Source organism: Crotalus tigris, unplaced genomic scaffold (genome assembly GCF_016545835.1).
Source record: "Crotalus tigris isolate CLP2741 ecotype Arizona unplaced genomic scaffold, ASM1654583v1 scf7180000019078.1875890, whole genome shotgun sequence".
Lineage (NCBI taxonomy): Eukaryota > Metazoa > Chordata > Lepidosauria > Squamata > Viperidae > Crotalus > Crotalus tigris.
In genome coordinates this window covers 677,795-704,270 of record NW_024097364.1, presented here as the reverse complement: position 1 = coordinate 704,270, position 26,476 = coordinate 677,795, and the positions used below count along the sequence as shown (strand labels likewise).

Here is a 26,476-nt window from a genome sequence, read left to right as displayed (position 1 = left end):
CAGGTCTGGGGTTTATAAAATCTGACCCCTGGATGACTGTTATTGTATTGTCTGTTTGTCATGTTATATGGTGCTTTTATTGTTAGCTGCCCAGAGTTCTGCGGGAATGGGGCGACTTATAAATTTTAAAAATAAAATAAATAAAATAAATATAAAAAATGTGATGAAATGAATCTTAACTCATCAGTGAGGATAAACGCTATGTTTAAATTGTTGACAACTGAAATTGTAACCTAATCACTATTTTGAGGAAGAAAGACAGAATGTTATTAAATATTCTAGGCACCAATGATATTAGGAATAGATTTATAAAAAGGCCATGTTTATTTTTAACAATCCCTTTTCTATTTCCTTCACTTAGAGGTTCTTCCAAATATTGATCTGTAATTGTCTTGCCAGTTCACAAATTTTAATGCAATTTAAATAAAACTGGCTTCCAGTGAAAATCGTAACTATTTACCACTTTCTTCTTATTTTGAATACATGCAAACACACATACACAAGAACACATACATTGTAATAAAGAGAGAAATAGAATATGGATATTGGTAATAGCAAGAGCTATCCAAAAGGATGCATCTTTAGCTACATATAACAAGCAGTTTAATAGTTTTGCTTCAAAGAACTATTTTACTGAGGGCTTCGCTGCTGTCTTCTGGATATTAGGAAAAGTTACAAAATGCAGAATTCAAAGGAGACACTTACCATGTTAAAGTACATTAGGTATGTTGATAGTCTGTTCTTAGATATTTCAGTTATACAGTAACTTCAAATATATTATAGTAAAAATAATAAAGAAGCTTGTAATTCTTTAAAAACTTAATAGCATGTTCTATCAAGTACAGTTAACATTACATCAGCTGTACATGTGTATTTTTGCTTATTTAAACATTTTTTTAATTGAAAAGTTTTATACAAGTTTTTAACAATATCCCCCCCCTAAAATAACCCCCTCCCTCCCCCCCTCACTTCCCAGAGCTGGTTACAGGGTTACAAATAAACAAGCAAATTCTAAATAAACTTATCCAACTATACAAATAACAAAATCAGTAAGCTCATTTAAACATTTGATATATCAATTGTGTCTATAGAATGATTATCCAGTAGATGCAACAGACACAGAGTCAGAACTTCCCTAATCCTGTAGTCTTAATGCCCATCATAGCATTTTATGGATCATCATATAAATAAAGATTTATTATAATATTCTCAATAGCATTATGTGAAGAAGGCTTTGGAGATTCTTGCCCTTCTATTAACTATAACTTTAGATTGAATGTGAGTTTCAAAATGTATCAATAAAATACAGTTTAACAAACTACCAGATTTTATTGCTAATAACTTTCATATCTGCAACAAGCAAAGAAAATTACAAGCAAAGAAATTCTTATATTCATGGAAGAAGCTTTGGCTTTGGATTAGATCCTTGAGGGAAGGGTTTCTCCCGTGCCTCAATATCCCTGAATTTTAAAATCATTTTGGAAGGGTCCTCTGTGAGATAGTTCAGTGATCACAAATGACCACCTGGTCACTAAAGAGTAGGTTTTCTCTATTATATAACAGTTAAGGAATTATTTCCCAAATATGCTTTCCTGTAATTATGTTATTTCTGCTGCAGTGATTTAACACTGTCATAATTGTTGGGTTGAGTATATTGTGCTTTTACATGTTGTAAACTATTTTTTTATACTGAGGATAACAATCAGGGTTTAGTCAGAACACAGACGTTTTCCCATTCATACATATCAAGTGTGGCTTGCCTTAAATACATTTCAGATTATATGGCTGTTGAAAAACTGATATCCTAGTTGCCTCCTAGTAGTATTTGGTTATGTTTGTCATTTTACTGAATTCTTCATCATAAGATACTATTGAATTAATGAAGTAATGGGAAGTCTATTAAATAATAATTGAAAATTGATTAAGTATATGTTTGTATATATCTCCCAGGAATTAACCAAAAGAGAAAGTGTGTTACAACACATTAACGAGAGCTATTTGATATAGCAATTAAGGCATTAAACTAAAAACTGTGACATCCTGAGTTTTAGTCTTGCCTTAGTCATGAAGGTGACTTGAGCTTCCTCTCTTAGCCTTAGGAACAAGGCAAGGGCAAAGCACTTCCAAATTCCTTGCCAAGAAAACTGTAGAGACTAGTCCAGGCAGTCATCAGGACTTGGAATGACTCAAAAGCACAAAGAACAATAACAAAAGAAAAATATTTTATTAAACATAAGATACTTGTTTTCAGCTTATTTTTTCAGGTAGGTGTTGGTTAAATGTGTATTTGTTATTTCCAAATATTTAGTTGCAGCTAAAACAATGAATTCATTTTTTTAAAATTAAGGAGCTATTAATACATTTTGAATTCTCCCATTACATTCACCTTTATAATCATACTTCTTATAATTAAAATCGTTGTCTAATTTTCAAACACAATGCTTCATCTGTTGATTGATAATAGGTATATTATTTCACATACATTCAAAAATAATAAATATGTGGAAATGTTTCTATACCCATATAGGCAATACATACCCTACATGGTATAAATGAAAGTAGCAAGAAAAGCATGGTCATTCTAAATTTCTCTTTCTGGATATCATTGAAAATCAGGAGAGCAGAGATAGAGGCTTCTGAAAAGTTATGACCTGTATTTGCTAATAATTACTCAGTTCCCTTCTTTATTCATAGGGAAAATATTTGCTAAAAACATTTATTGGCAATTCTTTTCTTCTCTTTGTTATCTTTGTCATTTCTTTCTTTGCCTTCTATATAGTTGAAATTCAGATTGCAAAGATTCTAAAGAACTGAGACCTAGCATGACTGTGCTATTACTTTTTAAAATAAAAATAGCATTTTATACATGTCAAACAAACTCTTGCACAAATTTTTCTCTTTCATTTACAAAATTCTGATATATCAACAAATATGTACTGTAAAGCAACATATGACAATCTCTTAAGAGGAAGTTATATCTGTATAACTTTGTTATAAGTTCTGGAAGCAGAAGTACAATTTTCTTCCTCATCACTGCAATTTTATGTATACTTCTCTAAGAGTAAATATAATGACACAACTTCAAAATAAACATGCATAAGTTTTGATTTATTTAAACAGCAATGATCATATTACTATTCCAGTATTTTGTGTGGATTATTTTGAAAAATGTCCAAGTAAGGGTATTCAAACTATGATATTTTTAATTGCTTTCACACTATATTAATACACAGTGTGATTTGTTTGGGTTTTGCTTAGTGTGTTGTATGAAACCAGCTATTGTAGTTTATTGAAGAAAGCATGACTTAATATATAAACCCAACCTTAGTATATGGACTGCTGTTGGTTTAGTAAATTATGGTAATAATGCCATTTGGTTTTTGTTGTGTATTTTTTATTTCATGAAAAGCAAGTGGTGGTGCTTCTGGTTTACATTTTTGCATTTGCCATTTGCAAGGCTATGGTGGAATAACAAATTGCAGTGCTTTGCTGTTTTTTAACAGTTGTACCTGAGATAAATTAATTATTCAGAACTCACCAGAATGACTTATTTCATGAATAAGTGTGCCTTTTTTGTCAAAGATGCATGGCAAGGGAATCCTGGCAGTGTATCAACTTCCCACATTCAGTATGCTGTATGCATCAAACATCAAAAATTAGTGGCCTGTCTTATTTAGTTCTTTGATACAAAGGCCCCAGTTGAAGAATGTTGAAGGTAGGTTAGGTCAACTATGTTAAAAACTAAATTATAGTTCACCATTGTTCTGCTGATTACTGCTTTTCTTGAGTAGCATCTTTGCAAATTCAAACAACATTTATAAGGTCAATTTAGGTACTCGCCACAGCAAATCAGATTGTGAGGAGGCATGTTATAGAGACTGTCAACCTTTCGATGGAGGTCAACATGTCATTCAAGAACAATTTATATAGAAGGAAGATATAACAAATATGACATCCGGAGGAAACTGTTTGTGAAGTGGTTGTCTTCTGTTTTTACCCACATGCCATGTATGCATATTTAGACAGCCAGTCTCATTTAATTTCACTTATGAATATCTATCCCCTCCTAGTGGTAACTGTATTTGTTGTTTTTCCACTGGCATTGGTTCTGGGATGAGATAACCATATTTTCTTGATGCCAATAGGTATTACTAATTTCTCTGTTAGTATATTGTTTAAAATGTTATTCATGAAGAACAATGAAGTACAGCAGTTTTATCCAAAACCCATGTACTCACTAAGGTACTTCCTTACATGTTGTGCAGTGTTTATAATGTTTTTAATACAACTATGTTTATGTTAATAACTTTATTGTTTTTGCACTTTTTTTGCTTCTTGTGAAATGGGCAGTTTTATAAATTTGATAAATAGCAATTTGGTCATCCAAATGTGATAAATGTCCTATAATAGACAAAACACATAGTTTACCCAAACTGTGGCTTGATCACAGCGTATATGACCATCCAAGCTAAGCATAATTTAATGTATATGGGTTCATAAAGTGGTCTATGAATAATATATTTACTTTTAATTAATTTGTCTGTTTTCATTTTCACCCTTGCAAGATGTAGTTAATACTTGATATAGAATTCAAAGCAAAAAATAGATATTATAAAATGAGAGAAAAAAATATACTTAAAATTCTAGATCCTATGTACAATTACTTTAAAAATAAAATCTCAGTGGCTAGAATTCTGGATTTAGTTCTCTTGCTGTGGATGTCCTATTAATGGACTTAGGTTAATAAAAGAGCAGAAGCATTTTCCTGTTTTGTCTATAACTTCTTGAGTACAACAACACATAGGGAATAACTGACTTGGAAATGATATGTTGAATGATAGATTACAAATAGAATATGATTCAGCAAAATTATATAGTTGAAAAAAAGGTAAGTGCATTTTAATTTATATCCATAGAAGTAGGGTAGACCAGTTGGAGGCCACTTCTGCTTTCCAACCAGCTAAATTAGGAACAGACCTATTGCACCTAAGTATGCTTGAAAGTCAAAGGGATAGCCTAAACCACAGGTCGGCAACCTGCGGCTCCGGAGCCGCATGCGGCTCTTTGAGCCTTCCCCGGTGGCTCCTAGCCTCCTCTGCCTTTGCAGAGAGAGACAGAGACAGAGATAGGCAATTGCGCTTCTCTCTCTCTCTCTCTCTCTCTCTCTCTCTCTCTCTCTCTGTGTGTGTGTGTGTGTGTAAAAGATTGCACTCACAATGTTCTCCGAGGAGGTGAAAAGCTTTCTGGACGGAGCTCCTCCCTTTGCTGCGTCTCTGCAGGAAGCAGGAAGCAGGAAGGGCAGGAGAGAGCTAACTAGCCCAGCTAGGCTGACTCAGGAATTCTGGGAGTTGAAGTCCATGAGTCATAAAAGAGACGAGGTTGCTTACCCTGAGCTTGTTGGACAACAGCTTGAAGCTTGCCAGGTGAGCAGCAGATAGGAGAGAGAGAGAGAGAAGAGAGAGAGGGAGGGAGAGAGAGAGAGGAAAGAGAGAGAGAGAAAGAAAGAGAGTGGGGGAAGAGGAGTGGCAGGCAGACCAAGGGCAGATAGAGAGAGAGAGAGACAGAGAGAGAGAGACCCTTTTGACATCTAAAATGAAGATAACACTGCATATATCCTTTTTTTACCTGTATGTGTATGTGTATGTATGTGTATATATATATATGTGTGTGTGTGTGTGTGTGTGTGTGTGTATACATACATACACACACACATATATACACACACACAAACACACACATACAAACACACACACACCTATAATAAAGGTAAAAAAGGATATATGCAGTGTTATCTTCATTTTAGATATCAAAAGGATTTTGCGGCTTTTGTTTTTGGTGGGAAACGGGTCCAAGTGGCTCTTTGAGTGTTTTGGGTTGCCTACCCCTGGCCTAAACTTTAATTCATCCTATTATTTTAGTGAGAAGGTAAGGAGAGCCAACAAAGGGGAGATAAATAGAGCTTGGGAGAGGAAATTGGAGGGTTGACTCAATGAGGAAGAATCAGCCTTACAGAGTGGAAGAGAAAAAGATGTATGTCTATATTTGTGTGATTAAGGAATAGAATGCATGATTATTTGTATGATAGATGAAGAGAATATACACATGTAATATCTTGGAGATAGAAAAACAGTGACTAGGTTTACACTCTTACCAAATGATAATGTGGCTGGGAGGGGACTGGCTTAGAATTGAGTAAGTCCTTCTTGTCTGTAAACTATTGTTCCTGGGTTAGTTATGTGAACATAGCCAATTGTCATATATGTAGAAACTCAGGATAAAGAAACCTGGATGTGAATCAGGTCTGTCTCACTTTCTCCTTTTATTTATTTATTGTTGAACATGATTGTGAAATAATGATTATATTTGCACTATAGGGTTTGCTGATTTTTGCATTTGAAAGGAAGTAATTTCAAAGTTAATGTATTTGGGAAAATTATTTTTTGAAAAAAATTCCGAGGTGATTTTACGAAATTAGTTACTCTTTTTGAGAACTGATACAAGAAACATGGGATTAAAACAGTGTGCTTGCATTCTAATTTTGCCTGCTTTCATTTCTAAAAATGAATATTTTGTTCCAGTACTAAATATTAGCCACAATTCATGACAGGCATTTTATGATAGCACCCAGCCATATCATCTTCAAAACTCTAATGGGCTTACAGGCCAAAAAGGTTGGAGGCACTTATCTAAGACATCATGGGATTCCAAATTAAATATAGATATGGATTTTTTATTAAAAAAGTTACTCAAATATAATCTCAACAAGTTTTATCTTACTTTGAAAGAAGAGTTTATACAGAAAGAAGTTATGTCACATGGGCAGTTAGTTTATTTGGGCAAAGATAATAGAAATCATGGCAAAATTACATGAACCTCTTATAGTCAGGACAATTGGTCAAGGTGTCTCCTGCCAAATAGAGATTGGCAGGTGGTTACTGGAATGCTGACCTGCTGAGTAGAGAATGCCATTCCTAGAAAACCTTGACTGATAGTTATTTTAGTTAGATAATAAACCTGATTATCTGAGACTCTTTAAAAGTTTTTTAAGATTGAGTTAACTAATGTTTAATATTATTTATTGTTGTGGCACTGTTTTTTTCGGATTTATTTTGTAGTAAGTTCTGTATATAAAAGAATAGTAAGGAGTTAATTCCCTTGATGTTTTAATTGGTTTGGAATTAATAGACAAATAGAGTGAAATGTTAAAATATGTATAACATAGGATTTGAGAATTGTTAATTTGATATGACTTTTGCGCCATAATATATCTTCATCTGTGTAATTCAATAAACTCAATATAAATCCTAGGTGTAGGTAGTTATGTTTATTTGGAGAAAACTGTGTTTTCCTTTTAGGAAATGCATTTTATTGAATTGTACGTAGATTGCAATTCTATATTTAATCGTATATAACACAGCTGAATTGAATACTGACTGTCTGTATCTGTAATACAGACTGGTCACAGGTTTTAGTGACCAAGAGGTAAGAGCTTCCTGTTTGAGAGTGATATGCTTGCTAGTACTTTTTTTCTATTTCCCTTCCTATGCATACATACATATAGACAACTGTCTGTTCATGCATGTCATGTAAGCTTCATATTATACTTTTATTTCAGAATGTGACTTGACGAATTATTCCGCAATAGATAAAATGCAGCTGAGACATACTTCTCATTAATATATTTCTTTAAATACTGTTCTATACACTATATAGAATTTCTATCACCAATGTGCCACAAATCAAGTCGAAAGCACACTAATACTGTAGAACTCTAACAGTCAAGACTGCAAAATATGTACCGTATGTCATATACTTGTCTTATGCAGTACATATTAAAGTGGCTTTACGCAAGTCTCCTCTGTATAGGGCAGTATAGCTTGATGCCTGAAGTCAAGTTTGATGCTTGAAATCTCAGACTTCCTGGGTTTACTCCAGCCATATATCAATATCCTCCTGCAGACTGTGATACCTATGTTACAGATTGGCATCTGTGAGTTAAGCTGTCTTACAGGCAAGACAAGGCTGTAAAAATTTTTTTTTTTTTTGACTTGGTGTATATTATTCAAATTTGCTGAACAAAATTCTTTGTTCTACTCCAAAAATGACCTCTACTCCTAGATAAAAGACATTTGTTCTAAATCACATAATGAATATTTGTAATAGGTACATTAAATCTCAATCAGCATATTTGAAAAGGGACTTGTGTGAAATTCATCCTTCTAAATTATTCTAAACATGAGACATTATGATACCTTTTTTATTATAGGTTGTCTGGCAGTAATTGTTGCAAATCCACCAAAGCCTTGATGTTTGGTTTGTGAAATTGACACAGCGGAATCCACAAGGAATGGAGAAATCGGTTTCCACTGCTTTATCAAAACAGGAGAAAGAGCATGAGGATGATCAAGAAAAAGCTGTGCCAATGACCCTTGTGTCAAACAAAGAGGATCTTATTGCTCTTGAGTGTCCCCAAGGTGAAGCGAGAATTCCTGCTTTTTTAAAAGATGCAAAAACATCTCTTGAGCATACAGCTTTGTTGAGGGCATCAAAGGAAGGGGGGATTGATCTGAAAGAGGCTGTCCCAAATTCTTCAGAGAAACTAGAAGCAATGAATAGAGAGGGGAAGGTGTCTGAGATGTGTAGTCATAAAGAGGGTACCAATTTGTTATCCCTGTTCGTTCATCAAGATTCAGATGCTGTTTTGGAAGACTCTGAAGTCACAGGTAAGTCTAGTGCTACATAATGGCAGGCTTCATAGGGCTTTATTTCTTGCTCTTTATTTCTTGCTGGAGGCCAGAGAGCCACCCTGAAATGAAAATGAAAGAATTATCTAACAAGAACAAAATCACAGAAAGATCTAAATGTGATTCTTATGCTGTGGATAATTAGAATAAAGCTGGAAATATGTAACGTGGCTGTAGTATGTTTATTTAAGATATAAAGGAACAGGGTAAAAAAATGTATCCTAGTATTAGGGGCACAACTGGAGGGTGGAAACCTTTACCTTTTTTATTAGGAAGCATGGGCATTTTTTGTTAATGATTTCTGCACATGGGGTTGAGTAAACTTTTTCAAGCTGGGGACAATCCTTTCTCTTTGTACCCTGTCTGGGAACATAAAATACAGTATGTGATAGCACTGATGTGGGTGGGATCTAATATTTTGGACTCTTTTTCATAAAAGGTGAATTAAGGAGCAGAACTGAAGCCTTAAATCTCACAAAAGGCTTGTAGGAAGGAAGTCCACAAAAATGCTTGTGTGCTGTATCTTTTAGATGGAGGGCTAGTCTTGGAGTGTTTTTAATTAGCAGTCCTACAGTCCAGGCATCTCATAATTTCTTCTTTAGCTTATGTGCATTGTGTTCATGTAGAAGATTAAATAAGCAGTGGGAAAACATATTAAGGTTACAGATTTTTTTTTAAATTTCAGTTGAAGTAATTGCAGAATAAAAGCTTTCTCTGGACATGTCTCTTGGCTGCATCAAATTGGCACCACATGGTAGAACACTGTGTATGTTTTGTCTCCTAACAAATGTCTACAGTGAAGCAAGGAAATGTACTCTTAATCAAAACGATTTGAGGTTAGAAGATGTTTAGGAGGTGTAGAAATCCAATACAGGTAGTCCTCGACTTACGACCACATTTGAGCCCAAACTTTCTTTTGCTAAGTGAAACATTTGTTAAGTGAGTTTTGTCCCATTTTACGACCTTTCTTGCCACAGTTAAGTTGAATCGGTGCAGTTGTTAGGTTAGTAACGTGGTTAAGTGAATCCTTGTCAGAAGGTTGCAAAACGGGTTTGCATAATTCTGGGAACTGTCATAACTACGAGTCAGTTGCCAAGCATCTGAATTTTGATTATATGACCATGAGGATGCTGTAATGGCCATCAGTGTGAAAAATGGTGATAAATCATTTTTTTCAGTGCCGTTGTAACTTTGAACAGTCACTAAATGAATTGTAAGTTGAGGGCTACCTGTAATTATTTATTATAGAAATAATGATTAATACTGTGATAATAAATACAATATCAAATCTCTTCTGCCCATTGGAGAGTTGTGGTGTTTGAAGTAGTTGTTGTGCGCAATTTCCTTGGAACTCTATAAAATTTCTTTTTCTGTGTGTTCCATCAAGCTGAGTTATTTTATTGTAAAAAAATATCCTTTTTCATGGTCAATGTAGTTTTTTTTGTAACAGACAAAAACAGTTTTTCCCACAGTAATCCATTCTTATGGCAAATATTATGTGGAATGTATCAGAATTATTAATTTTGGATGTTAAAAACTGGTTACAGTATTATTAACCCTGATCTCTATTATATTTTTATATCTGCTATGATTATTGCTTCTTTGGTACTTAATTATGGACTGAGAATCCATCCGTGGATATTTTTATTTATATATAAGAAAAATGAATGGCTGCTCAAATGTTTTCCAAATGGCATGTCAGAAATAGCTAAATTTATATATGTATGTATGTATGTCTTTCTGTTAGCCTGTTTCTTCTTTTCTTGCCAACTTTGTTAGCTCCTGCTGGTCATGAAGAAACAAAGAGAAATATGCAGAGCACTAAAATATGTGTTCCATCAAGCTGTGAAATTTCATTAGGCCTCACTCACACATTTTCAAGTTTACCTTTCACAGCCAGAATGACTAAAAGCCATTCTTTTTTTAGCTAAAAGTTGATATTTGCAGTTCAATATGTGGTGCACCTGGAAATTGGATCAGAAATCACATATTTTATTTTGGTTTATTATGTCTTTAATGAACATTCTCCTTTCAGCAATATATAACGGTATATCTCTGACATTTTGCATAGGAAATTGTGTAGGAAACTGCCATAGTTTTTTTGTCAGAGATAACTTTTGCAAAGGTACTTCTTTCAGAATCCTAACCAATGCACCTGAGATGGCATGATAAAATTCCCACCTAAACTATTTGGACAAAGTGAAAATTACAGTTGTAGGATACATGTGACAAATTGGCATTTTGAGGAATTAGAAATTGGCCAATTGCCCATTTCTGGCCAATTGCTTAGCCAGAAGAACAAGTATGAAATTTATTTATTTAATAGGTTGAGGTGTTTCCTTGCTTGTCTAGAAGCACCTATTCAGACTGAGAGTTTGGGGAAGAAAACTTCCACTGGAAGGATAGATCAGCATAAAACATCTTATTATTGAGAGTGGTGTTTTCAGTGAGCAAGTTTCTATGATTGTTTTCAGAAGATTTCTATAGGTAATCCTCATTTACCAGAAGCCTCCTTCAGTGACCTTTTGAAGTTATGCCAGTACTGTCCCTGAGTCATGTGATTGGCATTACCATCAGAACATAATGTCCTATTGTACTTCTTCCCTCTCCTGATTTTTGAGCAGAGAGATTGAATAGGAAAGCAATACAAGAAAGTAAGGAAATACATAGTGTAGAATACACATTGAAAGCAATGTGCTGGTGTTTGCAGCTACACAAACGGGCTAGTTTATTCCCCATTGTATGCCTATTTATTCTCCAATCTCTCCTTTCTGTGAGGGTGCCAGCAGGAGGTGAGGGGGAGGGAGAAAAAACAAAGCAATTACCATAGGTAATTTCTCCTATGCTTGATTTCATCCCCTCCCCCAGTGGAAAGTTTAGAGAGGAAAGGACTACAAGAGAGTAATAAGAGGCATAGTGGGGAATACAGCAGGCTGTTTGCGTAATGCACTTGAAGCTGCCAGTGCCAGTATTGCTTTCACTATTTATTCCCATTGAGAGCTTGCTTATTCTCTTATAATCCCTTCCTCTCAAATGAATGTAAATACAAATATTGATTCCTTCTTGTTAATTATCCCAGTTCTGGGGTTACTATTCCAAAGGAGGGAAGGGAGGGAGGTTAGGAAGTAGGCAAAAGTGAAAAGTATGAACTGATTATTCTCCATCATCATGCTGAGAAAAGGCGTTCAGGTAAGACAACGCCCCCTCTTGTCAGTTTTGAGCCAGAAAGCGCAGTGACCCACTTACTGTAACAGTTGCTTTGCTTAGTGACAGAGTTGCCAGTCTCAACTATGGTCACTAAACATGGACTATATTTGCTTAGTAAAACTGCTGACCATACTCTGGAAGTGGATGCCATGTTTTTGGAATGAGGGAAGAAATTGACATATCCTTGTATGCATGAAAAGATAGATTACATTTTTGCTGCTATAATTTTGATGAATGAACTATTTTCTACAACGGTTTCTAAACTTCTGGAGACCATGACCTTGTACTTGTACCTCTTAAGATTTTTTTAAAAAGCTTATTAAAATACATTTATATAATTTTGTAATTATATGGATACAAAGTTAATATTTTGTTAAATTTATGTGTCTCTTTTTAAAATAAACTCTAAATGCAGTGCAAGACGGCTAATCCTGTCTTGCATTAACAGAATTCTTAAGGCTGCTAAAAAACAATGGGCCTCTGTCCCAGTGTAGCTTTTTTGGCCTACGATGTGTTTGTGATCCTGTTTCTGCTGGTAAAACTGAAGACAAGAAATGTTCTTTTTCAATGTTCGTTTTTTGAAAGAGAGAAATAGAGAACAATACTTGAGGTTTGATTTCAATTATTATAAATTTTGCATTGTACTGTAATTTGAGTTACCTGCTGCACCATGTCAAAAGTGCGAAGATCCAAATATCAGCCCATATTGCAACAGAAACATATACTTAGCCATATGTTGATCTTTACTGATACTTTATGTGTTTTGGATACTTGATCTTTACAATGATTCAGCTTCAGCTTATGGATAGTTGATAGTTTGCTTTTAATAAGCACTGTTGACATTTCTTTCTACCTGACAGAGTCAAAATACTATTTTTGTAGCCACTGACTTTTAGTTTGTAAATCTCTAGATCAGGGGTCCCAACTCCTGGGCCACGGACCGGTAATGGTTCGTGGCCTGTTAGAAATCAAGCCTTGCAGCTGGAGGAGAGTGACAGGTGGGCAAGCAAAGCTTCATCTGTTCTTGCAGCCATTCCCCATTGCTAGCATCACCACCTCAGATCATCAGGCATTAGATTCCCAATGGAGGAGCACAAACCTTAGTGTAAATTGTGTGTGTGAGGGATCTAAATTGCATTGTCCTCCTCCCCGGTCGCAATCCATGGAAAAATTATCTTCCACAAAACTGGTCCCTGGTGTCAAAACTGGTGTTTAAAAGGTTGGGGACTACTGCTCTAGATGTTTATAATTAAAAAAATCCTGGAGCTGATCTCAATTCTTGATGATTACATCCATGGAGTTTTCTTGGTAGCATTGGAAGTGTAGTTTGCCATTGCCTTCTTCTTGAATGTTTTTTCCACTTTGTATTCCTAGACAATTACCTGGTACCTTGCCTAATTGCACTTATATAGAAGTAAAAATTAATGAATTAAGTAAAAGATGTTTCAAAATACCATTAGATTATAGCTTTTAATTTAATGTAAGTGATCTGGTTAAATCCTTATATCTTTAAACCCAAGAAGAAATTTGTGTTTCAGTAGAAGAAAAGATAGCAGAGCCTAGGGGTGAAGTGAAAAGGGGAATCAGCTTAGAAGCCCTAGGTCAGTGTTTCTCAACCTTGACAATTTTAAGGCATGTGGACTTCAACTCCCAGAATTCCACAGCCAGCAATGCTGGCTATGGAATTCTGGGAGTTGAAGTCCACATGCCTTAAAATTGTCAAGGTTGAGAAACACTGCCCTAGGTAGTCACAAGAGAACTAAGTCTAATCCTCTTGAGTCTGTTGATTCTTATCTAATTCTAAGCAGGTGCTAAACATTAGTTGAAAAGATTCCTGTGCATAGACCTTTAGCAACAAATCATATAAATTGAATATTCACATGTGGACCTGGTCTTTCATGCCTGACAGACTTAGTAAATGTAATTCTATAGATGTAAAATACATGACCCAACATTTTGGGTTGTACTCATAGATTTTATAAAGATTATGTTTAGTTAGAAATATTGTGAATATTACAATATACAGCATTGTGAATATTACAATATACAGTAGTAATAATTTTGTAAATATTTCTTTAGGAAATAATTTTTAAGATGTAAATCATTCTAAAATAACTGCTTGTTTGGTGATAGAATGCATTAAAATGGTCTCATAAATATCTAAAAATTCTAGCTATTGAAGCCAGCTTTTTAGAATATAGTATTCCTAAATCTCTTTTTTATCCTTCTTTTCTTACTTAATAGACACCTATATAGTCCCTAATATCTTTAATGAAAAGAGCAGGACAAGTATTTTATAAATTATAACTAATATTTATATGCAATCATACTCAATATGTGTTTTTTAACAGCAAAGGAGCTTTCCAAAATAAAAGTTGTATAGTTCAGAAATTCAAACTGTTATGTCAGCTAATATAAAAAGTAATTGATAAAAGAATGAGAAATTAATAACATCTCTATATCGTAAGAATGAGATCGGTTATCACATATATATCTCAGAAATTTGAAAAATATTTTTTTTACTCTTACAAAAATCCTTTTCAGAATCTCTATAAAAATTTATTTTGGCATATGTAAAATCAAAGATCTGCCATGTTCTAGATCTGTTACCCTCATCAACTATTCCAGCATGGTCAGTGACAAGTGATTATGAAAATTGAAGCCCAGAGCATCTTAATAATACTGTTGCTTATCTTTGACCTAGACCAGGGGTAGCAATTCTAGGAGTTGAAGTCCACAAGTCATAAAAGAGCCAAGGTTGCCTACTCCTGACCTAGACCCTCCATAGTTGTTTTTCTTTTCCCTTACATAGTCTTCCTCTTAGCAGATAATTCATTCTTCAGTCCTTGATCTATGTAAGGAAACTGTGCCATATTGCAAACACTGGAACCATTCTGTCTCTCAAGACAAATTGCAGATTTTCTGCCAATTTTTTGTGGACTGAGGTCTATTTCTTGGAATATATATGTGCTATTTTACTCAAAAAGTTGAGGCAAATTAACTTCAATTTAATTTACACTTAAAACGGATCTAATTAGTTAACACAACTAATTTATTTTGCCATTTGGTAATATTAAAGTTTAGTATTTGGCAATATGTTTTATAGATATACTGTGGAATATACCAAAGCTTTTCTAGAGCATATATGAATCTGCAGAAGGCAACAACTGCAGAGATATAACATGGAGATCAACTCATTTTTAATTAATATTTAATTCCTTAAACTAAAATGGAAGTCTGCAAGATACATGAGATATTTTCCAAATCAAATACAGTGCTAAATTGTTGAATAAAAACACAAGGGATGTATCTGAGAAGAGTGATCCTTTTTATAGAAATACTTACATTATTAATACTTCAATTACTTTCAGGTGCTGTATAGCAACAATAACACCCAACTTGATACAGTAGGTGTGAGAATTACTTGTGGCACTGACAGGAAAGACCAATCAAAAGAGGAAAAGATGTGGACTGCCTGTCCTCCACAAAACAGGCAGGCTTCCAGACTTATACAAAGAAAAATTGGGAGAAAATGAGCAAGAGATTTTTCCACTCCAAATTCCCTAACTATGAGTATCTGTGAAAGTCTATAAACAGGGGAGGGGAGAAGGAATTATTCAACTAGTAAGATTAGAAGATTGTTCAGTCCTGAGAAAGAGGGCTTTTGAGAAAGAAACTCAAAATATCCTCTTTCCTGATTTTGCTTAGTATAAAATGAAATAGAGAAAAATCAATAGGTTATCAAGATTCTGTTCTTCTGCCTTGCAACAATGAAGAACACTCATGGAATCTTTATTGCATCTGTTACTTGACATTGCCTACTTCAGATAACTGGCAATATCTTATTTGAAAGTAATTTCTTTACTGGAAATCTTGGGTTACCATGTTTTTTACCATCTTTTAAGTAAATACAGCACAATAAATAAATTGTTACATAGATTCTTGTTTGAGTTAATAGTTTCCAATATAGACTGCAAAGACTGATGTCTGACATTAGGATAGAACATCTCAGATAAAGCCTTAAATTATCTAAATACATATATTGATATATATAGACTTTGACTTTTGACATAATATATTAACTTAAGTTAGGCTAATTACTAGACAAAAAAAAATCCAAATAACACTGACAGAACTCCAAGCTCACTTTACATTTTGAACTGTTTATGCTTTTTTTTTTTTTAACCACCCATGTGAATATTACTGGAGTGGATTGTAAATAGTACATAATCTCACTAATACAGAAGATGACCTGTAAATGCCAATGTAAACCTGCTTTTACAAAACCTGTTCTTAGTGCTTGCAAGCAAAGGCCTTGGTGGCTTAGCTGATGGAGCAGGAGGTATTCAGGATAGTTCGCTAAAGTGAGAAAAATGATCTTATAATGTGTGTCCTGCTGACCAAAATTCTCTTGCTTTTATCCTGATATCACACTGAGGGTAATTCAGTTCAGCCAGCATCTCGTAAGTCTCTGACAGCCAGCACACAAGGATCTCTTTCATAATATGCTGCTCTTTCTTCCTAACAACTGTCTCTTTTAGTTCCCTTCTCTGAGGAAGTTGTAATCGTGTTACTGAATTTGTGATATTTAAATTTTAAGTTTGACAATGGATGTTTTTTGACTGAGCAGCAGGAATGAGGAACTTTGAATGCTAAAAACCATCATATCTTCAGTCAATATTATTGAGCTGTAAGTTGTTTAGGAAGACCTCCTCTGGATTTAGAATTGAAAGCAAATACCACCTAGCATCTTGCTATCCCTTCCAATGTATTTTTGAAAAACTGTGGAATATGAATTTCTAGAGATTTGTGCTATGAGGAGATGTTGATAATAAGGTGGATTAAAATACACCTGGTTGGGAGAAGATGATATCATGGTCAATGAGGGGCAGGTAAATTTGACATTTCCAACATTGCTATCATAATCATTAATCAATCTCTGTTGATACTGATAGTTACAGTATACATAGAAAAGCAAATGTTCAATAAAAATATATGAAAATTATGTAATGGGATTCCAATTTGTTACAAAATACCTTGAGTACAAGCCAATTGGAAAAGCAGGAAGATCCCCACATGATAGAAGTAAATAGTCAGATTAAAAAAACTGAAAGGATTTAGCTGATAAATAATATTAAATGAAAAAAAATGGCTAAACAACAAAAGCAACACATTAAGACCAGTATCACATATACCTGGGAATTCCTTTTCAAAATTACAGCAATATAAAATGATATAAAATAATTCTCATTACTATAAAGAGAAAATTGAACAGAATTTTAAATTTATTTGATCTAAAAGAAAAAAAAGCAAAAATAATTGTTTGGAAGAATATTTAAAAAACAGCAGAGTAACAACTCATACAAATGCAAACCTGTATGAAAGAGATAATAACATAGCTTTCATAGCTTTAAGTAAACCAAGACTGTGATAGTCTTGGAAAGCAGAAACCATGAAAAAGCAGACATGGAATACTAGACACATCAATTGGAATCTTAGGCCAATGAAGTGTTGCCTATTGTCATAGTACGTTATTTAGAATAATATATGTTACACTAATGATAATCCATTGACCCCATTATGTTTTACAGTATTTTGTTAACAGAAACTGTAAATTTTAAAAATATTTTGCATATTCAGTGAAAATGTAATTGCTTAGAAGTAAAGGCTCTTTAAAATTAAACTTAGTTCTTGGCAATTTCATGAATATATTCATGAGGTTTCCTTCAACTTTCAACTTTTCAGTCATCGCTGATTATTTATGTAATTTCTTATACAGATAGTCTTTGACTTACAATAGTTCACTTCGTGACCGTTCAAAGTTACAGTGGCAGTGAATAATGTGACTTATGACCGTTTCTCACAGTTGCAACCTTTGCAGCATCCCCATGATCATGTGATCAAAATTCAGATGCTTGGCAACTGGATCAAATTTATAACTCTTGCGGTGTCCCAAGGTCATGTGATCACCTTTTGCAGCTTTTTGACAAGCAAAGTCAATGGGGAAGCCAGATTCACTTAACAACTGGATTATTAACTTATCAACTGCAGTGATTCACTTAACAACTGTGGTAAGAAAGGTCGTAAAATGGGGCAAAACTCACTTAAATGAATCACTTAACAACAGAAATTTTGGGCTCAATTGTGGTCATAAGTCGAGGACTATCCATATTACATGTTGTCTAAAAACCAGGTGTCCTCCCTCAAATAGCACTCTTGTGAATAATCTACAGGACAAATCTGTTCCTTCACTAGTTGTTAGTGCTTCTTTCAATAATTAGTGTCTGTCAGAGTGTTAATATCTAAAGACGTGTCTAACCATGCACAAATATACCTTGGCAATATCCTTTTTCTGCCATTTTAACTCCAGCCCATGAGTAGCAGCAACAATAATAGCATTTTAAACTTATGGTGCTTTACAGCACTCTCTAAGCAGTTTACAGAATCAGCATATTGCCACCAACAATCTGGGTCCTCATTTTACTGACCTCGGAAGGATGGAAGCCTGAATCAACCTTGAGCCGGTGCAATTGAACTCCTGGCAATGGGCAGAATCAGCCCACTATGTAAAATTTGTTATGCTTTATCACACATATCAGGTCAGCAGTAAATGGTCAGGTCTGAGTGGTGCTTACTAGCAGTTTTAGATTGACGTAGGCACACTTTCTCCACTCCAGTTCCAGGCAGCCTCTTGAAGGAGACAACTCTTCTGCAGTTGTCACCCTCAAGAGCTTGACTTGCTTTTCAACCAAAGCATGGAGGAATGTGAACGTTGTTACCTATGCAAAGAGAAAAAAGAAAGAGGACAGAAATTAGAGTAAAAGTGCTCATTGTGATTCAACTAACTTCATCATACCAAACAAAATATATTATTTTTTACACTATTTAACTTATGACAGAAACTAGAAGAGTCACAGCCTGCATATCAAAACCTGCCCATTCTTGTTTTAGTACCATGAGTAATGGATGAAGGATGGTAAAGCTGAAGGAACTGAATGGTCTGTTTGCTTGTCATGTGCTGCACGCACAAAAATCAGAGGAATATCATTAACAGTAAATTGGAACAGAGGTAGATGAGGGATCAGTTTTGAGGAGAACAAAATTTATACAGTAAGGATTTGTGCTAACTAAAGGATGGGAGAATAGCATTTAATTCAGCAGCAGAGAAGACCACTGTTGGATGGTGATATTTCTAAAGGACTATAACATAGTCTGCTCACATTTTCTCACTGATGTTACAGAATTTTTGAATGAATTTAGCACGGGTATAGTCTGTCTTCAAATTTTGTTCTTAGTTTGGCAAAATGTAATGTAGCTGATAGCTTATTTTATCTAAAGCTGGTGAATTTTATTTTATTTTTTATTTTTCATCTTGCCTTTATTATTTTTAAAAATAATGCTGGCAATGAAAATATCTAATACTCCTTCCTCCTTTTACTTTGCTCACAATAACAACCTTTGAGGTAAGTTGGGCTGAGGTGACTAACCCAAAGTCACCTAGCTGGTTTTCAGGCCTAAGGTGAGACTAGAACTCATAGGTCTCCTGGTTTCTAGCCAGTTCCTTGATCACTAGACCAAAATGGCTCTCATGACAGAATCATTAATGCCAAATGAAATTTGTGTTTTCATTAAAACCTTTATTTACCAACATTTCTAAAATTCTGTTTTCACTTTGTCATTATGAGGTACTGAGTGTAAATTAATGAGGAAAAAAATGAATTTCAACAACTGTAGAATCAGGCTGCAGCATAACGAAATTGACAAAAGTAAAGGGGGCCTGAATACTTTCTGAATGCAGTGTAAATGCAAGGATTGGTCACAAATTTATTTTTTCATCACCGTCATAACTGTGAACAGTTGCTATACAAGGCAGTAGCTAAACAAGGACTACTTCTACCTAGAGCACTTCCAAGGTTCATCTTTAATTTTACCCACAAGTTGGTAGCTCCTAATACCTGACACTTGAGGCCCTGAACCTAATCTGTGAATACAAGATGTCTCCTATGTATGGGCTGTATGGGCATAAAAATACTGCTAAATAGATAAATATACAGAGCTACAGAAACAATATTATTTTGATGCCATAAATAGTATCTACTTCATTTTGAATTTTTTTTCTATAGCACATGGTTCACTGTAAATGCAACATTAGCTGACCCCTGACATTTTTACTTTAAACATCAGTATGAAAAACGCTGTTGTTTGCACCATTCTGATGTGTATACTATTTGTTATAAGCCCTCTGTGATGGGCTTTTAATTAAAATTGATTTTGATAAAACCATCTTGCCAGAAATAAGAGTATTATCAGCATTCCCCCTTTGTTCTATATGGAAAATGCATAACAGTCTATTGAATAGCTTAAAAAAAAAGATGTAGGAGGTTTCCAATTTGTGTAGCAGATTAGCAAAAAAAAAAAAACCCTTTCCTATTAGCAATAACACTTAGACTTAGCAATAGCATTTAAACTTATTGTATACCGCTTCACAGCTCTCTCTAAGTGGTTTACAGAGGCAGCCTATTGCCGCCAATAATGTGAATTTTGCTCTTGGTGTATTTAAAGAGAATATAATTATCATTTGATACTAGTTGAAAGTTGAACTCCTTTGGACAGGAATTTAATGCTATCCTGTAATATTATTATGTTCTGGAACAGCGCTAAATCAAGATCCAAAAGCATTCTGAACAGCACCTGGCAGATACACGAAGCTGTGAAAGAAAACAGAGAGAGCTGCTTCAGCATGTTACCCCCCCCCCCATGTTCAGGATGACCCAGGTGACCTTAGAAGACAATGCCCACCCAAGTATGCATGCACTAGTCTAATGCCAATAAGTACCAGATTGTTCCTATTTCCTAGGAGTCATCTGAATGTGAAATTGGTAGAAAGGTCAGTGAAGTGCATCAGAGCATACCCATGGCAAAACCTATGTTAGATAAGAGGGAAACATCATTTTTCCACTATTACAGCAAAAAGATGATTTAACAATGCTTCAAATATAGGCTGGGGATCAAATGAAGGAAATGTTACGAGGGTCATAGCAGCAAAAAGAGGCTGTAATGGCATGTTTTTGCCAGAGTTTACATGTAAATGAGGAAAGGCTCAGATTAAAATCACAGACATTTAAATGTCAATAACAATCAGAATTATAAAAGCAATGGTCCTAATGCTGGCAATGCACAGCATGAAAGCTGAACACTGAAAAAGAAAGCACATAGATATTTTTGAATCATGGATTTGGAAATCTTTATCAAGAATACCATGGACTGCAAGAGGACCAATTGGTTATAGACCAATGGCGAGTATACGTTCATATATTTTGAGCATATGATGTGAGCAGGTGATAAAATAGAAGCAAATACTATCTTTGGCATAATGAAAGGGAAGACAGCAGATAAGAACTGCAGATTATCACTAAAAATAGATAATTACTGCAAGGTTTGTTCTACACAATCACCAGGAGTCAATCTTGACTTGCTGGGGCATAGCTAATGGTAACATCTGAGTGTATCTTTTATATTAAAAAAAAAATCTCTTGTGGAGGAAATTCCAATGTCTTTCTATAATTCACCCAGTCTTTAAAATGTACTGTAAATATGAAAGCTGATGAGACTTTCTCACCTACTCAGAATAACTGCAATGAAAATAATATCAGAATGATGAGAATTATGAAAACTAAGCATCTTTATACAATAAAGTAGGAAAATGGAAAACATTTTGGAGCTGCAATTTCTCCTGGCCTTCTGAAACATCTAAATAGAAAAATATACAAATCAAAGTGAAATTAAGGAATAATTCAGTAGATCTTTCTTATAGATTGGTCTAAAACAGGCCTGCACATGAGGTCTGGAGCCTGCCGAGCAGGCTTTTGCAGCCCATTGTTTTTTAAACAATAGTAAATTTACAACTGCTGTAGCCACCCCAAAAGGCATGCTGCTGAGCATTTATTTATTTATTTATTTATGAGACTTATATACCGCATTTCCATGTTTCACCACTACATATAGCCAACTCCAGTGTTTCTGCTCCTCTGCTAGCTGTGGAAAAGCTTATTCCTATTCCTACTCCTACTCCTGCTTTCTATTCTATTCTATTCTATTCTATTCTATTCTCCAGGTATTTCTTAGTGGCCTGCCAGGATTTTTAATTGATCATTGTGATTTTTTCCTTGACTAAGCTGTGCAGGGCTAGTGTAAACAAAATGGTAAAATATGAGTATTGTTTTTAGTTTAGGGTTGTCTTGTTTCTATTTCTTAAAATTTAAAAGATTGATAATCTGTATAAAATGTTAGAACTATAAAGAAAATATACTGTTTGAAAAACTATGACCCACTATGACATTTAAAAATAAGGAATGAAAATGTTTATCTGTCTGTACTCTAACATTGTATTCTCAAAGTTTCTAAGACTGTGATAACCTCTGACCACATAATGAAATAAAAATTGCTTTTCTCTGAAAGAACTAGATGAACTGAAACAATTTGTTGCAGTATGGACAACATACAAAATATTACAAGCAGTTTCTAAATTAATGTAAACCTGGAAATTCATTACATTTTGTTTCTGTGAATATTTTCAAAAGATCTTCAGCATTTTAATCATTATGTTCCTGAATAGTTGCAGCTGTTTGTCAGTCCAAAGTAAGGAGGAGGAGGAAAAGGAGGAGGTGGTGGTCATAGTGATGGTTTGGAAAGATTAGCAAATTGTTCAGTGCCAAAATAATTTTTTTTAAGGGTTCAGGTGGGGTTTATTCCAATTAGAATAAATAAAATTCAGAATTTGGGAAAGTTATAAAAAGCTATGGTGCTTTCTGACTGTAAGATTCACTCTTGGAAGAAAAATAAGGGCCAGCTCCAAGCCGGGAGTAAATTATTATTATTATTATTTATTAAATTTTAAATTTTTATTAAGTACAAAGAGAAAAAGGATTAAAAACATTGAACATGGTAAATCGTCTTTGACTGATATCTCAGTCCACATTGTACATTAATTACATATAATATACCTATATACAACTATACATTTCTAGTCTCTATCTCAGTTTATCTCTTTACTGTGACCTCCATTTTTTCCCCTCCATCTATAAAATTTATTCCATATTTGATAAAATTCTGTTTCTTCCTGATTTTTTTAATCTTTTAGTTATCCTATCTAGTTCTGCGCAATACATAATTTTCTTTATTAGTGCTTCCCCACTCGGTACTTCCATTGCTTTCCATTTTTGAGCAAATAGTATCCTTGCTGCTGTGACCACATGGATAATTAAATATGTGACCTCTTTACCAAAATAAATGTTTAAAAATCTGGAGGGTTATAACTTCTTGTGACTTTTATTATATCGTATATTAATGAGTACTCAATATATCTTATGTTTGTTAATGAGTGAGAAATATGTTGTATTTTCTTGTCGTATATAATTAGATTGTCCTAATTGTTGCTTTAAAAAAAATAATGTACCATATTGTTCTATTTAGATTTTGGAATGTTTTGCCACTTGAATCAATCAGTGTTTGAATCTATGGATAAAGGGAGAATCTGGTTTTGTTTTATGCATTTATTCAACCTTTTCTAAAATTTAGTATTTATTAAGATGCAGACTTTGTTTTAGATTACTATGGACGTAAACTGTTGTTGCTGTGCTAAGATCAAAATATTAAATTCATTTCTTGCTGTTTCCAAGAAGTGAAGTCTTATAGCCTAAGTATAGTTTCATATTCACTAGAAGATAAATTGCTCTGTTTTTCCTCTAAAAGTTTCTAAAAATAGAATGTTCTGAAGCTCCTATGAACAAAAGAATTCTGAAGCTCTACCTCTGCCATTGTCTGCTTTATCTGTATTTGGCTGTTTTGCCTGAAGAGCTCCATCTTTAATACTCTAAAATGTATTTTCCTATGTCTCTTATAAGGATGATTTTTTCCAATTGCTCAGTTCTTCTAACAGCATTTTCTCTAATACTCAGGGATTTTTAAGAAGTGGAAGTACAAAGTTTAAAAATATATTTTAAAGATATACTTCTTGCAAATCAAGCATCTAAACTTATATTAGTTCTTGTTAATTCCAAAACATTAATAGACCAACCTACATTGTACATATTTTTCAAAAGCCATTGTATATCTTTTAATATACATTTAAAATAATGTTGAAGGAAAAGTCTTCATCATGGTTCAGTCCAAGCTGGGAATAAACAACATGGTGACTGCTTTAGAAAGAAGGTTGTAGTTTATTGAAGAGGAGAGCCAGACATGATGGCTCTGGAAGAAAAGAAAGAGAACACATGTAGGGAGTGGGTTTTTATACCCTTTGGGGCTCTTGAGGTTGCTTCTTGTTCCTGTTTGAGGCTTTGTATTTCCTGTGTCATGTACTTTGACCTGAATCTGAGTGTGCCCTTTTGGCATCTGTGGATTAATTCTATTATATCCTGTCTTAGTTTGGGTGTAGATTTTAGGTGTCTTCTTAATCTTCTATCTTGAGGGTTCCAACCTTCCTGAATGGATTATTAATCTGCATTTCTACAGAACTGGTTTCTGCTTGGGGGAGGGAGACTTGGGGCTATTAAAAAAAACTGGGCATGCTTTTCTGCCTTTTTAAGATCCTTTGCGGAAATATAATATTCTGTCCTTTTAATATTTCCTTCTCTCAGGGGACTGACTTCCCACAATAAATAATATTTATTTGAATCTATAGAGCAGGGGTGTCAAACTCGCAACATCACGTGACGTGTTGTGACGTATCACAACTTTTTTGCCATTGCCAGCAATGGGGTGGGCATAGTTTTGCTATGATGCATCTGGCCTGCAGGCCAGCAGTTTGATACCCCTGCAATAGAGCATAGGCAGCTAATTATCTAGCATATAAATCATATTCAATTAAATAAAATATTGCAGCCTTTCTGCCCAATAGGTAGTTTCTGTTGAGTTACAATTGCTTTGCAATGTTTATGAGCATGTGTAAATACACAGACCCACACTAACACACACACACAAACAGAATAGCTGCTAGGTTCTCTTATTAGTCCTTTTAACTCATTCTCCCTCTCACATACATAGACACATATCACTAAAATTTGGCATCAAAAAGGAGTTTTAAAAAATTGGCAAAGCAAATGAAGAAACCATTCTCTGTTTAATTTACAAATTCTTACATTTTTCATGTATGCACCTTGAGCAGTATGTTCTTTGAGCAGTCTCTCCTTTGCTTCTGGTTTTTGTCATGCCTATGAGAGTGGGATGTTAACGGAAAATAGTAGAAAGAGGAAGACTCAGCCTTTCACCACTGTTTCCAGGGCTTTCAGTGGAGCTCATTTTCAGGAAAAGTATAGAGCTACAGGAAGAATAATTAGATTTTCTTTCCTTCTCCATCATATCTCTCAGAAAAGTCTTCCATGAAATATTGTATTGTAACTTTTTGATATCAACGTGGGCGAATGTGAAGGGGGCTGCAATATGCAGATCATTGAGACTTCCCATTTGTGACTCACCCATATAATTTATCTGCTCTGCCATGGTACTTATAGCCATATATAAATGAGGAAAAAACCAAGATTGATAGATGAACTATCATTAGAATTGATCATTTTAAATTGTAAAAGCAGACCAAAAGTAGAGTAAGATTATAGATGTAAAATTATACATCTAACCTAAGATGAAACAAGCAGATTTCTTATTCAAATAAAATCCTTTATTATAGCCAATGACTTGATGTACTGTAGGTACAATTCAGTAACAATATTATAGGAGTGGAAGGTGAATGAGATAAAGGTAGCTGAACAATTTACACAAAAAAAGAGAGGAAAAAGGAGGAGAAAGTTAATAGAACGGGTAAGAACTGGAGTACCAAACATATATATAGAGAGAAAATTGAAGCATATACCAAACTATATTGTGGTAAAACAGTCTAATATAGTATTTAAATAGTAATATATTAAATTTTTTAGCTAATTCAATATATGCTGATAAAATGCAGAGCTATACAATACAGTAATAAAGTTCTACCAGGATACTGCAGGCATAGTTAATGATGCTTACTTAATACCTAGTAGTTTATTATTATCATAATTTAGGGTTATATTAAATGAGAATATAGAGAAAGAGAAGGGAAAGAAAAATAAAATTATCCAAGGACACTGAGCTATCAGGTTGAGTCTGAAGTTGATTGTTACTTAGTTTTAACTATTGCAGTGATAAATTTAGCTGTCGTGTGGGTGGTCACAATTTAAGCCTGAAAGGATGTAGTGGCTATAGAAATTATCAGTTCTCCCTAGCACTGACAATAAAAAAAAGGGGAGTTGAAAAGTTGCCTCATAGATCTTTGTGGAAGTTACAGTAAATAAGAACATTTTGGACTACTTCAGTTCTCCAGATTCACAAGACCTTGTACATTGGGGTACAAAGATGTGGTCATAGCAGCCATATAGAAGCAATAATGGGAGCCTAGTCCTAAAAAATCCTTTCTTGAACTTAAAAGGAAGTGAGAATGTCCCACTAAACTTGCAGATTCTTAGGAACTTATATCCAGGGCTTTTTTTCTC

The 26,476-nt window shown here is 34.3% G+C and overlaps 1 protein-coding gene across 12 annotated transcripts in view; it reads left to right on the top strand.

The window, feature by feature from the left end:
• The window catches only part of WIZ (WIZ zinc finger), a 65,363-nt gene that overhangs the window by 4,692 nt on the left and 34,195 nt on the right, over nt 1-26,476 (top strand). For 5 of the 12 annotated variants that reach the window (XM_039359528.1, XM_039359526.1, XM_039359529.1 and 2 more), the window contains exon 2: nt 8,267-8,723. The exons of 2 other annotated variants lie outside the window; for them this stretch is intronic. In XM_039359528.1, the coding sequence (XP_039215462.1) occupies nt 8,348-8,723 (376 nt within the window). In that variant the 5' untranslated portion in view covers nt 8,267-8,347. The remainder of the gene's footprint in view (nt 1-8,266; nt 8,724-26,476) is intronic. 5 more of the 12 variants (XM_039359532.1, XM_039359538.1, XM_039359537.1 and 2 more) reach the window with 1 other exon arrangement.